Here is a 17,741-nt window from a genome sequence, read left to right on the forward strand (position 1 = left end):
TAAGGCCTGAAATATTTATCTGCGTGTGATATAATACTGCTTTTTCCTTAGAAAATTATTCTCTCTAACTCTTAGAAATTTTCTGTCTGCTGCTTGCAAAAATCAAGCTTTTATCTCTTAATTTTGAAGTCCCTTATAACAAAGTATTTTCTGCCCGACACAAACACAGACAAGACACTGCGTGCAAGTCTGTGTGCAAGATAAATCTTATTTGACTCTTCCTCTGTGTGCATTCACAGGGGCCATGTCCCGGTTGTGGGCAAATCCCCAGTTGCCCAGACCTTCCTGTACTCCTTAGCAGTGTGGGGATTTCTGTGCGTGTCTTCCAGCGCACACGTTGTTCATCCAGACTTGTGCGCATCTGCCAGGAATGTTCATCCAGACTTGTGTGCATCACATGCCACGGATTATGCCATGCGGCATCCTCTTCCCCACAGTTTTATGCAGAAAACACAGATGCGCAGAGAATATCCAACCACATACAGATGCACATCCAGGACCTGCCCAGCTGGTGTGCGGTTTTAGGTCACATGCAGAAACAGCTTCGCAGAGCCAAGGGGCTTGGGCAGAAATGAACAGGCTGCAGGAATTCCGCCCTTGGCAGTGTGCTCCAGGGGCCCTGTTGCAGCTGGGCTCATTCCAGAGGGCCAGCAGGGAATTCACACATGTACTACATGGGCACACACAGAGGTGTGCAGACATACAGATGACAGCACAAAAATTCCCCCCGTTTCAGGCACCCTCTTTCTTTTCCATGTCTCTGTGCATGCACATCGGCACGGTCCTTCGGAGCACGCACAGCTCCTGAGCACAGGTGTGTTTGCAGCCCCCTCCTCCCATCCCACACGGACACGTGCGTGCACGTACACACCCCACTGCACAGGCACACACCCCTCTACGCGCACACAAGGCTCCACACACCTGTGTGCACACACCCCTCCACGTGCACACGCATGCTCCGCACACGCACATGCCTCTTAAATGCACATACAGCTGTGTGCACACACACCACTCCACACACACGCCTCTATGTGCACACAGCTCCACACACACACGTGTGCGTGCACAACACTCCACATGCAAACACACTGCTATGTGCATACACGCCTCCATATACGCATGTGTGCACACACGTCTGTGTGCACACACGCACCGCTCCACACAGACATGCCTCTACGTACACACAGCTCCACACACACACGTGCACACACACACACCACTCCACAAGCAAACATACTGATACGTGCATGCATGACTTGGCAGACAGATGCCTGTGTGTGCACACATCTTTCTGCATGCACACACACCTCTATGTGCACACATGGCTCTAGAGACACACGTCCATATGCGCCACTCCAAAACTAAACCTCTACATGCACACAGCTACACACACACACGCGTGTGCACACACACCACTCCACAAGCAAATACACTGCTACATGCATGCACAGCTCTGCAGACACGTGTGTGTGTGCGCACACTGTTCTACACGCATACATACCTCTATGTGCACACAGCTCTACAGACACACACGTGTGCATGTGCCACTCCACACACACATGCCTCTAGGTGCGCATAACATCACACACACACGTGCACACACACACCACTCCACAAGCAAACACACTGCTACATGCATGCATGGCTCCACAGACATGTGCATGTGCACACACGTACCACTCCACACACATGCCTTTACGTGCACACAGGTCCACATACACACGTGTGCATACATGCACACCACTCCACAAGCAAACACACCACTACCAGCATTGGTGGCTTGGCAGACACCTGTGTTTGCACGCACATACCCCTCTGTGTGCACACAAGACTCTACAGACACACATGTGCACATATGCACCACTCCACACACACATCTCTATGTTCACACAGCTCCATACACACACGTGCATGCACGCACGCCACTCCACAAGCAAACACTGCTATGTGCACACACAGCTCCACAAATAGATGTGCGCATACACATACGCCATTCTGCATGCACACACACGGCTTTACAGACACACGTGTGCACACACCAGTGTACATGCACACACCCCTCTATGCGCAGTCTGACATACACACGTGTGTGCACGTGCCACTCCACATACACCCCTCTATGTACACACAGCTCCACACACACACGTGCACACACACCACTCCACAAGCAAACACACCACTGTGTGCATGCACAGCTCCACAGACACATACATGTGCGTGCACACACCCCTGTGTGCACACACGGCTCTTTAGACACACACACCCCCCACTCCACACACAAAGCTCTCTGCGCACACAGCTCCACACACACTCCACGTGCAAACACGCCGTGTGCACGCACAGCTCAGCAGACACCTGTGTGCGCGTACACACACCTTTCTGCATGCACCCCCCCCGCTATGCGCACGCGCCCCTGCATGCACACAGCTCCCCGCACACACGTGCACGCGCACACACCCCACTCCACAAGCAAACACACCGCTGCGCGCACACGCGGCCCCACAGACACCTGCGCGTGCGCCCGCACACCTTTCCGCATACGCGCCCCCCTCTGCGCACGCCCGACCCCGGCCTCGCCCCCCAACCCCCCCAGGGCGCGCACGCGCCTCCCCGTGCGCGCGCCGCGCTCCTCGCGCCTCCCCGTTCCCCCTCCCCTCCGCCTCGGGCGGGGCCGGCGCGTCCCCGCGGTCGCCATAGCGACGGTCCGGGCTGCCGCAGCCGCCCCTGCGCGTGCGCCGCCCCCCGCGCGCGGCCCCGGCGGCGAGGCCATGGGCGCCCGCAGCGCCTGAGCCGGGAGCGCAGGTGAGCGCGGCGCCGAGAGCCCTGCACCCCGCCTCCCTGTTTCCCCCATCCCCGCATCCTTGCTCCCCGCACTCCTGCTCCCTGTTTCCCCCATCCCTGCTCCCAGTGTTTCCCGCACCTCCGCATCTCGCGTTCCACGTCCCTCATTCCTGCTCCCTGTTTCCCGCACCCCGGCTCCCTGTTTCCCCCATCCCCGCATCCTTGCTCCCTGCATCCCTGCTCCCTGTTTCCCCCATCCCTGCATCCTTGCTCCCTGCACCCCTGCTCCCTGTTTCCCCCATCCCTGCTCCCAGTGTTTCCCGCACCTCCGCACCTCGCCTTCCACGTCCCCCATTCCTGCTCCCTGTTTTCCGCACCCCTGCTCCCTGTTTCCCACACCCGCATCCTTGCTCTCTGCACCCCTGCTCCCTGTTTCCCCCATCCCTGCTCCCTGTTTCCCACACCCGCACTCCTGCCCGCCGTTTCCCCCATCCCTGCATCCTTGCTCCCTGCACCCCTGCTCCCTGTTTCCCCCATCCCTGCTCCCAGTGTTTCCCGCACCTCCGCACCTCGCCTTCCACGTCCCCCATTCCTGCTCCCTGTTTTCTGCATCCCGGCCCGCATCCCCGCACCCCTGCTCGCTCTTTTCCTCACCCCGCATCCCTGCGCCTCGCATCTTTGCTCCCTGCTTTCCGCATCCCTCTTCCCCGCACCCCTGCTCCCTGTTTTCCTCCCCCGTTCCCCGTTTCCCTCGGGTCCGGGTCGGGGGTTGCCGCGGTTCCCTCTGCGGTCCCGCAGCGAGCAGGGCCGGGGGCTGCGCTGGAGCCGGGAGGAGCCCCGGGAGCCGCCCGGGGGCATCGCCCGCCCCGATCTGCATTGCAGGGGCCGGGGAGCGGCCGGGGCGCTCGGCCGCGCGCCTGGGGAGGTGCTTTGGGCTCCACACGCTTTGTGGGTGCCCTCGCGAAAGCCATTGTGCTCTTTAATTAATTAAAAACCAACAACCAAATGGGTGTTACTGTAAATACGGCGCCTTTTCGCATCTCACTCGCTCGTCAGCGAATGTAATTGTGTGGTGCTTTATTGTCACTGAGCCTCTGAACCAAATGCGGAGGTTTATGCTCTTAATCTGCGCGTTGCGTTTTGATTTGACTCTTTAAAGTAAACGCGTTATAAGCAGATAAAGTCAGACTTGTAATATTGTTCGTTTTTTCAGGGTTTTGGTTGTGCTGGGCTTCCGGCAGTTGTTTTTAGTGAAATAGCAAAGGCTGGGAGATCCCAGCGAAGGAAAACAGCAGCTGCTTGAGTAGGAAAAAAAAGAATATTGGCTGAACTGATGCACAGCTGCTTCTTTTCATTTTCTTACCATACTCCTGCTTAGTATACATCTAAAAGTTTCCTCCTCCATCCCCTTAGAAGGGATGGTCTCATGACCAGTCCAGCTACTGTGGTAGTTTTCAGCCCAATAGTTGTTGCAAGCTCTAAAATAGCATTTATTTCATTCCCTAAAGTGGTTTTCTTTACTTCAGATTTCAGATATAATCGCCTACTTTCAGAGCTTTTGAATTTTTTTGCATGCATTTTGTCATTGGAGGTGCAAAAACCCAACTGTGTTCTTCTGTGTGTCCTAATTCAAGAGGCCGTGGGAATTAAGGGCAATTTATTTGTCCAGACCTAATGTGTTCGTTAGTCCTTTAGCAGCAATAGGCAGAAGGAAAGGTCCTCAGTGCTACTATTCCAGGACACAGACCATAATGTAAAGTAAAATATTTCTTGACCATTATAAACAGAATAGTAGAGGGAACGCAGTTGTAATAACCTAGTTTGCAAGTTTATTTTTAAAGCTGTGTTAGACTCTCATTTCTTGGTGTCTCATTGCCTTTCAGTGGCTTAGAAAATTGAGTTTTAAAGTAGCAAAACTCTGAAGGATTGCTTTTACATCCTCAGGATTCACAATATATTGCAATACTTACTTGTGTAAACAGAATACTATTATGTAATTAATATTTTTTACTCAAAATCACATTTAACCTCATTTTTGGCAGTAAAGTTTAAAAAAACTTAGCAAACTGTAGTTTGTGTCATACAGAGAAGAGACACCCTCAGCCTTCTGAAACCATTTATTATGCTTAAGATTTTTTTTGCTGACAAGTGACGCTTTCTGCGTGTATTTTTGTCTCTGTACGCGTGTCTGTTGGCAGTGGTGGTGGGGTTTGATGAGCAGTGGTTTACTGGAAAATCAGTGTGTCATGACTTAATGGTGATGCTTTAGGGGAAAGGGTTAAATGTGTCCTAACTAGGCAAGTGCGTAGCATCTCCTGCTGCTGTTTGAAAAGCAAAGCCCACCGATGGAGAAGGAAGGATCTTCGTGGTGAAGAAGATAGTTGCAGGAAAGGTCTCTGGTTTGGCTTCCCGCAGCCTTTCTCCTCTGCTGCAGCGCACAATAAAACGCTGTGAATAGCTGTGAAACGTAGAGGAGCACAGGCATTGTCTGTGTGCCTTATTGGAGCTTCCACACTGTTGTTATTGATACAGACGTGCTGCAATAAGCTAATATTGTGTAACCACAGCTGGTGGTGTCCGAACCGTCTCCGGCAGAGCTTGTCCCATCAGTAGGAACAGCAGTGCAGAGTGCTGCTGCCTAAAGCTGGGGTGGGGTTGAAGCAGGGAGGGCGCCCTTTGTTGAGCCAGAAACCTCATCACTAGAGCTCGGGTTCCCTTTGCGTCTGCAGCGTGCCGAAACAAACCCTCCACTCCTTTCTTGCACGCTCACCTAATGCCGTATCTGAAAAGCAGATGGACATAATGAATAGCGCATTTAGTAGAGCCAAATTTGAGTGTCAGTCCCTGGTTGCTACCTGCCGTACCTCCCCTCTGAGTCCTGGCATCCTTCATAGATCCGGCTGTAGAGTCTTCAACAAATGTGTGCCTGATTAGTCTCTCTGATCTTTAAGTTCTGATTATTAAGTGATCTAAAAATTGTCTTCCTCTAAACAAAGGTCTCCAGCAGTACGGTAATGGGTGTCAGTCAGCACGTCCATGCGATCAGTGAGTGATTTTTATCTAACAATGCTTTACTCTTCTCTATCAGCCCATTTCTCCTGGTGATGTTGAAGAGCATGGCACTATAAAATAGAGCAATATGTTTATTTACTACTAGACATTATAGGCATGAAAAATATTGCTGAAAACAATGAACTCTTGAGTGTACCAGAACGTCTGCAAGATAATAGGGGTTTTTTTAAATAATCCTGGGGAAAAAGCCTTTTGTTTGTATTGCTGTTTCTTTCCTGCTAATGAGGAGCACATTTACTCTCCTAGAAAACCTTTGCGTTCTATTTAAAATGTTAAAATACATTGCTACTTGTTGGTCTTTGGCTGAGAGACAGGATTTGAGATCAACGTTATTTAAAAACATCACTTGACTTAAAACTAAAATTTCATGGCTGCTCCCTAAACAGAGAGATCGCTGCCTCTAGAAAGGCTGAAAACACGGCAGGAAACAGTAGCTCCCTGTAATCGGAGTCAGTGCCCAGAGGGAGGGCACAAAAGGTGCAGCATATCGCATCACTGGAGTAGAGACGTCGACCTTAGGAAGTGTCTATCTGTGTGGAAGAAATCGTGTGAATGATGTCATTCGTGGCAGGTTTCCTTTGTAATAAAAATAGATGTGCTTGTTTGCCTTCCAATCCTCATGAAACCGTGAGAAACCTGTGTAGAGCTTCATTGTCTCAGTTGGAGATACTTAGGTTATGTAAGTAAGACTATAAAGCTCCTCTGTTTGAAATTCTGTGTCCTGAGATCCTATTTACTTTAAAAAAAACCAAAAAACTTATATTTACTTAAGAGAGGACTTAGACATAGGTCATCACCACTAGATTTCCTTCATCAGCAGCTTTCAAAATCTTTAGCAAAATGGAGACCAATTTTTTCTATGTCTGATTGTAGATGCTGTTCTAAAATAATAAAATCAATGGCTTATGAAACAGCATCACGAAATGCATTAGAGAAAAGCATAGTCCTCAGCCTGGTACGCTTGCATGAGAAGTAGTTGTGTTATTCTGTAGAGCTGCTCTTCTCTGGAAATGGATCTCTCCTTGGAGGACAGATTCATTTAGCTGCCATAATGCTTCAGTGCCTTTTTTGATATGTTTCACAAACAATCCAGGTATACTCTGAAAATCCTGATTTCTGCAGTTCTTGCAGTGGGAGCTCAAGCTCAGGTGAGTGCCTGAGGCTGGTGCTGCAGGAGGCAGTTCTCTCTGTACACCCCGTCCCTGCCCTGCTGACTGGTTTGAGGGTTTTTTGTGGGCATTGGGGGCTTTTTTTCCCACCTTTTCTATCAGCCCCACATGTATCTGCGGTGCTGCGTGGTGAACCCGTGACATGAAGAATAGCCAGTGGAAAAAGTCGGCTGGCCTGGCTCCCACAGCTGGTTCACTGAATGACCAGGAAGGTGATTTCAAAGTGTTTCTGAAACACGACCATAAATTCTTGCTCAAAATATGCAGTGGGAAGGGGTGAGGCAGAGTCACGGCTAGGCTGGAGAGCTAAATCATTGCATGCTTCTGTGCTGGCAGGTTAGTTTCCTGCAAGGGAGAGGGGGGAAATGCCCAACGAAGTCACTTATGTGAAACCAGCATTGTAATTTTTGGGAGTTGTGTTTCATGAAGCCTTCAGAACTGTGAAATTCTAAAAACCTGCACAGTACGCTTTCTTCTTGTGCAGTTCCCATGTTCCTGACCATAGAGCCTAAAGTGGAAAGGGAACGTGAAGTGTTCGTAAGTGGATATTTGATATCTGAAACCCCCCACTGTGACTTTTCCATAGTATAGTATTACTTCTAAGCATAAGTTTGGAGTTATTCTTAACATATCTTTGTACAAAAACCTCCCACAGCCACCTTACCAACCGAAGTCCTGATTCACCTTTACCTGAAGCTGGGAAACTTTCTTAACGAATTTGAGAGAAATAGGATCAGGATCATATTTATGTGTAACATTGATGTTGTCTTAGTCTGGGGAATGAAATATATTAATATTTCTTTTCAATTTTCCTTTTCACTGCCCTTCTGACAAAAGAATGTGACTTCAGTGGAAAGACTACCTTGCCTTTGCAATATTATAGCTGAGTACTTGTGATTGCGGTGCAGTCTGCTTTGTGTCTTTGATGGAGATGGTATTAAAATGGGAAGCTATTTTATCCTCAGAACGCAGGGGTGAGTAAAATAGAAAAGCCACTTATCAGGAGCGCGTGCTACACGGCCGAAGAGAACCAGCCTATTCCTCTGGCTTACGATGCAGCTGTACTCATGAGGGCTTTTATTATCACTTAAAAAAATGAAAATTACATGGGCTTCATCACTGTTAAAGGGGTGATTCTGAAGTAGTTGGTGTTATCTGTGTGATACCCTTTTTCTTTCTCTGAGGTATTCCCAAATTAGGTCTTTTTTTTTTAATTTTCTGCCAGAGTAAACAATTTTTTCTGGACAGCTCTACAGCCATAGCGTTGGGTACCCAGAATAATTTATCCTTGGAAAATGCCAGTGCAGGACCATTTGATTTGGTTCTTGATAGTCTCTGTCATGGTAATGATCTTAACATCTGATTACTTTTTAGTCTTCTTCCATTGTGGCAACTCTGGGGCTGAGTGGTCTCAAGGATGGAGAAGACTCCACATGAATTATTCCTGTCGGTCATCGTGACTTTAGGTAAACAGTCAGGCACGGAGGCAGTCAGCAATTTCTGTGCAGAATACCAGCTTGTTCATTTAGAGCATCTAGAAGAATTAAATCATTGCCACCAGGAGTGTGCCCACTTAATTATTCTTCCTTCTGCCATTCCAATTGCTGTTGGAGTTACAGAAAATTATTTTTTACTAAAATACTAAACCCTCTGCTTCCTCAGGGACATTCAGCGATTAACTGTAAAGAGTCTGCAGCATCTCTGATCAGGAGATGGAGGGGGAGTCAGGCAGAGAAACAGCAGAGTAAAAGGCATCAAAAAGCAGTAGAAATAGAAGATGAGCTGAGGAATCAAAATCGTATTCTTCTTCTGGGAGGAGAGTGGCACATTTCCTTTCTCCCCTTGGCTGTCTAATTTTTCTTGGCTTATAACACACAAATGAAAAGTATATGAAAACAAGTTATTGGAACAATAATTACGTGTAAGTATTGTACTTTAACAGAGGAGGCAGAGGAAGGAGGGGGTATTGTTGCTGTTGAATGTACCGTTTACTGATAAGGGAGCAGTGGCGAAGGGGAAGGACATTCAGAAGGTGGTTGTGTAGGCGTAGCGTATAGTGTGAAAAACACCACTTCAAGAAATATTGAACTAGTTAAAGTGATTCAGTCTAATGCACAACTGAATGATGGGCAAACATAAACCTGAAACTGCTAGGCTGTTATTGCCAGATCTACATCAGAAGTGTAACGGTAGGGGATATTAAAGCAAACATCCAAGCAGAAAGATAGCAAAGCCTTGAGCGGGCTGTGGACATTGCGGGGTTTCCTGGATGATGTCCTTTGAATTAAGCTGAACACACAGTTTGGGGATGGCATACGTCTCTGGAGATGGAGAGCTGATCTAAGCAAAGAACAGCTAAGTGACTGTCAGCTAGGCATTTAATCATTAGAGCTACATTAGTTAGAAATGTTTGGTCAGTTCAGTTGAAATGGGGACTGGATAGAACTTTGAAGGTTCCTACAAGAAGACTCCTGTGTCCTTCAGTAGTTCTTGAAATTGTATTTTGTATAACATACAAAAAGCATTTTGGCGCAGCTTTTGTCACAATTTGAGGGAGCACTGGCTGGATACCAGTTGGGAGGTATACACGTTTCAAGAAGGTTTGGATATGTGTTGGCAGGGAGCTAAAGCAGCTTCTCAGGTGACAGTCACCCCATCCACGTAACAAGAGGTTATTGTGTTTTGTGTGGTGGATACCGAAGAGGAATGAAAATATTGAATAGCTATGGTTGTCTGGGCTTCAGTCCAGTAGCTTCTTTTGGGCTGTGCCTAAAGTCATAGATTAGCATCTCCCCCTCTTATCTTGCAGCAGGGTGCACAAATGCTCTGAGTTTGTGTAGAGATACCTAACACACAGCCAGATGCTCATCGTCTTTAAATATCTTGAACTCTATCCAAATACTTAAGATCAGCAAAGGCCTGGAGGACTTGAGGCTCAATCTCCAATCTGTCTCCAGGCCGACAGTCCTGATTTGTCTAGAAACATTTTGTGATGGTGGTGATCCTGAGAAATGAAAAACGTTGCCTGTTTTAAGGGTGGAATGTAGCATCCCATCCATACAGCTTGTGTAACTGTGACGGGTTGGTGTTCCGCACGAGTCTTGCCGCGACAGAGGAGGTTTGTTACCGTTGTGGTGTTGAACACTGCAACGCCCGTTTATGATTTACCATCCTTATCAAATGACACATGCATTCCTGGTGCAAGTTGGCGTAGCTCTGCATTGCGCAGCTCCTTTGGTGTAAGAACACAGAGACAAGGGGGAAGAGGGAGAAACGATAGTGACATAACTGTTCTCTGGTGTATGCAGTTACAGCCTTTTTCCCAGCACTGACTTAATTCATCTGATGAAATCCAGCCAGAGAGTGGTTGCTTTGAGAGCTGCCCTGCCGATTTCCATGGTGAGAGAGCAAACTCCCTGGAATTAAGTCAAAGCATCTGCATAGAGGAGTGATGGGAAAATGTTCACTGATTTGTATTGAAAGAAACTGTTATTTCTTTTTTTATTATTTGTTTCTTTTTCATTACATCTCCTGGGTTCATTCCCATTTCAAACTCTTCCTGAGACTGCCTGGGTCAGCGGGTCTCACTTGCATCCTGTCCTATGACCTGCTGGCAAATTTGAGACTAACATTAAGTAAAATGTTTTATGCAATGATAGCAGCTTTCACTAATGGTCTACTTGGGAAGTAAATGGGAGCTGTTACTTTATAAGAGCTTTTTTTTTTTTAAGTTTAAATGTGTGCTTTAACTTTGTGACAGTTGTCAATGGTTTTGCTTTAAAAATTAGTGTATCAGCCCTCTGATCCTTGATCCTATGAGGAGAGAAACTACTTTGTGCAGAGGGGCTGCAGCTAAAATTCAAAGTGGATTGATTTAATTGCTCTGACGGATTAACTTATGGTGCTGCGGGGAAGAGGATGCTCTGGTGCAGGTAATTTGTATTTTCCTATTAGCCTATAAAACCAGCCGGCCTCTGATTGGGTTTTTTTGTTTTCTGTAGAGTAGTTAATCCCAGTGTGATCTTAAAGATGCAAGAGATCAAGATGAAAAGCAATTGAGAGGATTAATAGTGATGGCCTTGTTTTGCTTTTTCTGAGATTTAGAAACGAGCTTTTAAAAACTGCATTTATGTGCAAAGACTCTCGAGTATTATAGTTACAGGTGTGAACCTGTGACAGTAAAGGCTTCGGGATATTGTGTGTAGGCTGCCCTTCCACCTAGCGCTGTCGGTGCTTAGAATCGCTTTTGGAAAATACATTTATTGATTAAAAATCCCTTCTGAGCCTTGGAGTGCCGGAGCCTGAGCCCCAGCAATGGGGAAGGCACAGGCTCTGGGGGGTTTACTCTGCTATCACATGCAATTGGTAAGAGTATAATGATCACTCAGACCGAGTGATTCGGTAAAGCTTCTGTCTGACATCAGCTTTGCAGACAGGACGATGTCCCTTTGGAAATGTAACACAGCTAATGTATCATCAAGCCCTAAAAGTCATGAAGACCCACCATAATTGCCATGAGCTTTATAGTCCATCCTAGAGCAACTGTGGGCAGCAGGGGATGCTCTGTGGCAGCCCAGGAGTGTCCCAGTGCCTCTGCTGCCGGGCTCTGGAAAGCAGTCTCAGCTTGGATGAGCTGCTCTTCAGAAGCGGTAGAGCACGAGCCCAGATGCACAACTCGTGTTTATTTCTTATTTAGCCAACCCAGAAACCTCTTCTCAGAATGGTCTTGGACCATAATTTTTGCCTGCTGTTGATGGTGACTGTGAAACGACGCTGTTCCACTCCACAGAGCGCAAACTGGCACTGCTACCCTCCGTCTTGAGCACTGAATTTAATCTTTGATCTCTGTTATAAAATAACCAAGAGCTCTGGTTTGCCCCTTGCACAGAAGTGGATTCCTTGAATGTCTTTCACGCGCTCACTTTGTTTTTTCTCAAGCAGATCAGTGCTTCTGTAGGGATCAGGCGCAGTTGCTGATGATGTCAGTTAAGGTCACAGGTGACATCAGGAAGGCTCTGTGTGCCGGTGTGTGTTTACCCTCCCCCTCCCTGACAATGTTTTACCAAGGTGCAGGAGCACAGAGTCTGGTGTTCTTTCGGGGAATAAAAAGTATAAAATTAAACGCAGGGCTGTGTTGTGTTCAGGCACGACAGGAGCGTGTCGCTTTCTCTGAGTTGTATGTTCTGCCTGTTTTAACCTTGCAGAATCACATTTCTGTCATAAAACTACATACCAGGAGAGCCCAGTGGATATACACTTAAGATAGCAGAGTGAGAGCAGTTAATGTTGGCTGGGAGGCAGAATTAAGGCCTGTCCTATGCACACCATGTGGTCCTATAATTACAGTCCTGGTGGTGATGCTGGTGCAGATGGTTGTCCAGGCAAAGGAAGGTCTGATGTTTTTGTCACCGAAATATTCTTAATTGTTTTTACACAATCACACGGGTAAGGGACTCAGCCTTTCATTCTGTAATGACAAAGCTAATGCTCCTGGTGCATCAGCAGTGTTTAACCCAGCATCTCAACTGCTTCATCCATCTCCCGCCTCCTTAGCAGCAGGAGGGGCTGCTGTGGCTCCCAGCCCTGGCAAGGCACTCATCAGCTGTGCACAGGGAGCGCGCAGAGACACTTGGCAAACCTCTCCTTGCTGCTCCTGTGGTAGCCGAGGGGCTGTGACGGTGTTCCTCTGCTCTGTCCCCCTGAAAGTTATTTCTTGCACCATGGCTTGTGTAATTCCCACCCAGGATGTGCCGTTGCCTGTCACGCTGGTGTCCCCATGAGCTTGGCTCTCTAGAATCTGTCTGTGCACCTATTTTTGTGCTGTCACCGTACTCCTGAGCTGCTTGGGAAGAAGGATGGCTTCTCAGGAGTTCTCAGGAAGCTTCTCAAGCATGACAACTTTCTTGCTGAAGACATTTGAAGCGTGGTTAACTGTGGAGTTATTGAGGACATCAGTTTTCTTGGAAGTTCTTCCTGTGTAGACCCAGCAGCCTCAGTAAATTTGCTGTAGATGGAGCAGCACCGCGTGCCCTGGCTGCAGGGCGAGGCTCTGCGTGCGCAGGGGGTTCATGGTCACACAGTGAAATTCAAGCACCCATAGCAACCACATCCATGGCGAGTATCGCTGGGCCCGGCTGCCTCTTACGACTCCCATTTGCGTTTTTCTTTAGAGATGGTGCATTTTACTGCCTTCTTCCTTGCTCTTGTCCAGGGATGTTACTAATTCCAGTATCCCTGGAGGTAAGTGGAACCCTCCCCCAACAAGACAGAGGGACATACTAGCCCACACTAGCTCCACTTTTATCTTGTAACAGGATTAGTGACTTAGTCTGTCTGAAGTTAATCCTTTAAATGTGTTAACTCCAAACAAATGAGTTCCCTACACTGCTCTGGCCTAGAGTATAATTAGGCTTTCTATGAACTTAGAACACTTGTAATTGAAGTAGTCATGAAACAGAAAAACCTTTGTGGCATTTTCTGGATTGCGTATCAGTTCCATAATAGTAAAATTCAGATACTCCTGCTGATCCTGGCAGTAGAGTGAGGATCCTTGTATGTCTAAGATAATTCACCGTTACAGTTGTACATCCTTTTACTGACAGGGTACCTGCATGTCAGGATGGCAGCTTCAAACCTGGAGAACCAGCTACAGAGCGCCCAGAAGAACCTGTTGTTTCTCCAGAAAGAGCATGCCAACACACTGAAAGGCCTGCACGCAGAGATCCGGCGCCTGCAGCAGCACTGCACAGGTAGCTGGGAGAGGGTGCCGATGCTGATCTGGTTCTTCATTCTTATCCACAAGAATCCTACTTATTCATGCTTCCTACTTCAGCCGTGAAACCTTGGCAACAAAGCCCAACGGAGGGGTATATTTAGGGTGGTCAGCATGTATCTCAGGGCACAACTATGCAGTCATTAAACTAAGATTTTTCTTCCTTTAGAAACAAAGCAAAGTGTCACCTGATAGTTCCAGTTGTTTTCCAGATTTGATAACTTGCAGCGGAGCTCCTAGTACTGCTCCAGCCAGGGGGGAACGTTAGTTATGATTGTATTGAAGTGTTTCATTGTAAACGCATTCAGCATGTGCTGTACGGGGTAGATGATGATGTTCTAACAAAGACAACTTCTTTCCTCAGATTTAACCTATGAGTTGACTGTAAAGAGTTCAGACTTATCAGGTAAGGAATACATAGCATTTGTATTTCACCATTCATGTTAAATTTCCTCATCTTTTTAAATGTTTATATTTTCTCCATTACAAGTAGGTGAGAATCCTTTGCACTTGGGATGTTGACTTTATAAATTCTAAAGTTATAAGAGTAGTTTTCTACTTTCTAGACTTACTGTTATTTATAAAGTAAATGTCACAAGTTCTTTACCAAGGTCACAAAGGAAATCTTTGACAGAGCCAGGAAGAGAGTGTAGAACTGCCGACTCCTCTCTCTTATGAGGCAGTCAGTTCCATGCATGCAGTATGGGAGCAGGGAACATGAATTTCAGGGCAGAAGAGGGAGACGATTATTGAAGCTTACATTGTACTGTAATTACATCACAAAGCTTATTTTATATATATATATGTATGCTAGATTCTAGTTCTTTCAGATGCATTAAGTTATCAACAGGTGAAGTCCAAGAATAAAATACTCCCTGGGAGTAACCAGGATCTTTGTTCCCCAGAACACGTGAAGTGTCTCTACCTAGCATCAACACTATTAAGTCATGATGAGTGGCATGAGCTCATCATCATTTCCTTAAAAGCTGCCCCTTTGCTTCTGAAGATGTAATTTTAAGAGTAGTAGCTAAAGTTACTCTTTGGGATTTCTCTTATGGCTTTGGACTGGTAAAAGGAACCCTATTGCACTGTTTTACTTCGTGGCTGTTGGTAATTTAAAACGCTTCTGCTTTTCCTGTTCTTCTAGGAAATGGCATTTCAAGAACTGAAGAACTCAAAAGAAAGTGTGAAGACCTTGAAGGTCAGCTGAAAGTCAAAGAGGCTGAAAATAATGAATTATTGAAAGAACTTGAACAAAAGAATGCAATGATAATGGTGCTGGAAAACACCATTAAAGAAAGAGAAAAGAAGTATTTGGAAGAGTTAAAAATGAAAAGCCATAAGCTCAATATGTTGTCAAGTGAACTAGAGCAGAGAGCAAGCACTATTGCTTATTTAACTTCTCAACTGCATGCTACAAAGAAGAAGCTGATGAGTTCCAGTGGGACTTCGGAGGGGACCCCTTCTGGCAGTCCTGTGTTGTCCAACTATAAGCCGTCCCCTCCCAAAGATAAACTGCCGGAGACGCCACGGCGCAGAATGAAGAAGAGTCTGTCAACACCACTCAACCCTGAGTTTGAAGAGGCCTACAGAATAGGAGTGGAAAGCCGGAAGCTGCTATTGAGAGAGCATGTGGATGCCATGCCTGATCCCACACCCTTTCTGTTGGCCAGGGAAACGGCAGAGGTGCATCTTATTAAGGAGAGGCCGTTAGTTATCCCACCTATTGCTTCAGACCGTGCCTCTGGTGAATCACACAGCCCAGCCCGAGAGAAGCCGCACAAGGCACACATCGGGGTGGCGCATCGCATCCACCATGCTGCACCATCCCAGCCTCAGACAGAGGTTGAAACACTGGCAGTGGATCAAGTCCATGGAAGCAAAGTGGTCAGAAAGCACTCAGGGACAGACAGAACTGTTTGAATAAATGCTGAAATGCTCTACTCTGTTGCTGTTTATGCACTGTGATCCTGTAGGATGAATAGCACCTGCAGTAAAGTTTCTTTCGATGCCCCATGCATGCCAAACTTCTTCCAGATACATCATTAATAGATTATATTCCTCTAAGGAAACCTTATACGACTGTGTTCATACGGCAAGGTATATAACTACTCAATGCTGTGGCCAAATCAGGGGTACCTGACTGCTTGCTTCTGAGCACTACTCCATTTATTGTAACTCCACCTGTGGACAAAGGCGCAGGCTGCGTCATTAATCAATATTAGTGAAACCACACTTAACTTAAACCTGCAGCAATGCGCGTTGGCTGTTAACGTTTGAACAAGCTGTGGTTCTTTTGTCTTCACTGTATCTGTCAGCACTCCATACACAAGCGCTAACCTCCACGTCAAAGCCTTTCTCACAGCAGCATGGAAAAGAACGCAGATGTATGTACACTTTAAAGTGAGCTAAGGACATCTTTTCCTTCACATGCATATGCTCCCAGTTGCAAAGTGTGTTCATAGTTCCCTCTTTCTCAAAATCCTGAGAGTCCCAGCAAGCATTACCCAATTAATCCCAAATACTTTGGTTTGTGGCTTTGCTTAATTTATAGAAAAGAAAAGGGGGAAGGGAATAAAGTACTCTTTAAAAGGGTTAATGAGGTCCTTAAAGAAAGAGTATGAACACGGGGTGGTTGTTTTTTTCAGACTGAATGGCTCCATTACATGTTACACCAGTCAATACCCTGCACTTCTAGCACTTTCCATACTGGCTTAGAGCTCCTTTTCCAGGGAGAAAAAAGAACTGGCTATCCAATATGGAAATGGTTCATTATGCTCTAACCTGCACTTCTTTTTTGTAAAGGGATTTTTGTTTCCTGAAAATCTTAGCCTTGTTCTGGCATCATCGGACAGTGCTGGCTTCTGTCAGCTTAGAAACCTGAGCTGTCCCTATAAAATGTCTGTATTTAATTCTAAATTTAACCATTGTAACCAATTCACACAGGGAGAAGAACCTGGCATCCTTGATTTTTATCCTTGTGGATTGGAATGGACTTGTCTTGCACTTGCCCTGGTTCCCCTGCTCCTTACTCTAAGCAACAGGTAGACTCTACGCCTCTTAGACTTCTCGATTATTTTTTTATTATTGTGTTTTCCTAGGAAAGAAAGGCATACTGAGAGCTGTGAGAGTATGCAATTTTGGGAAAAGGAGCACAAATTTGGCCATTTTTCTTAAATCGTGATCAGCACCTCCAGCTCGCCTCTGCTTCACTCTTGTCTGCAGCCTCTGAGTAGGAACAGCAAGAAACAATGGCTCCCAAATGCTGCTAAGCTTATGATGTGCCTTTAAAAACTCAGAACGCGTAATCTGTGTGAAAACTGATGAAGGATCCCTGCCTGCCCTCTGTCCTTCCCCTTGCCAGCCGTAGTCTGCCCCTCTTAAGCTTTTTCTGCAGCTCTGTGTTGGTGTGTCTCCCTCCGGAGCCCTGGATCACTGTCAGCTTCCCCCACAAAGGCACTGGCTGGATGAGAAAAGCTGTTCTTCCCACCTGTGGTACTGCAGAACGCCCTGTGCAGCCTAGCGGTGCACAGCAGGTCATTCCCAGCTGGAGAGGGTCTGGCTGTCCACGGGCCACAAGGCCTCCTGTGCCCTGCCCCACGCACCCTCACCACCTGGGCACTTCTGAAGCCCAAGAAAGCCTCTTCGGTGTGACGCCTTGCGGGTGGCGTGGTAGAATTTGTTTCATGACTGGGGGATAAGGATAGGGAAAAACTGTGGTCCTGGAAAATGGTGGGTTAAAGAAAGTTTGTTCTTCTGTGGTTTACTATTTTTAAGTGTATTGCATTAACCAGCAGTGGTTGGGGTTTTGGGTTGTTGTTGCCATATTTTTGTGGCGATCTACTGTATGTCTGACCTACCCTGCCACTTGCTCAAGGGTGATGGAAGGCACCGCTTCTAAGCGCAGCAGAAGTGATGCTTTGGGCAATTAAAAACATTTCTTAACA

At 46.9% G+C, this 17,741-nt stretch overlaps 1 protein-coding gene across 2 annotated transcripts; it reads left to right on the plus strand.

Annotated features, from left to right (window-relative positions):
* The first annotated feature begins 2,653 nt into the window (after positions 1-2,653).
* Positions 2,654-17,712, plus strand: CCDC92 (coiled-coil domain containing 92). Of its 2 annotated transcripts, none has more exons than XM_054082363.1 (4): positions 2,654-2,802; positions 13,625-13,771; positions 14,159-14,200; positions 14,942-17,712. In XM_054082363.1, the coding sequence occupies exons 2-4, from the start codon at positions 13,642-13,644 to the stop codon at positions 15,715-15,717; spliced, it is 948 nt and encodes a 315-aa protein (XP_053938338.1). In that variant the 5' UTR covers positions 2,654-2,802; positions 13,625-13,641; the 3' UTR covers positions 15,718-17,712. The 2 variants fall into 2 exon arrangements, with proteins under 2 accessions (XP_053938338.1, XP_053938337.1); XM_054082362.1 differs by lacking the exon at positions 2,654-2,802 and adding an exon at positions 9,720-10,954.
* Positions 17,713-17,741: the final 29 nt, after the last annotated feature.

Source organism: Cuculus canorus, chromosome 17 (genome assembly GCF_017976375.1).
Source record: "Cuculus canorus isolate bCucCan1 chromosome 17, bCucCan1.pri, whole genome shotgun sequence".
NCBI lineage: Eukaryota > Metazoa > Chordata > Aves > Cuculiformes > Cuculidae > Cuculus > Cuculus canorus.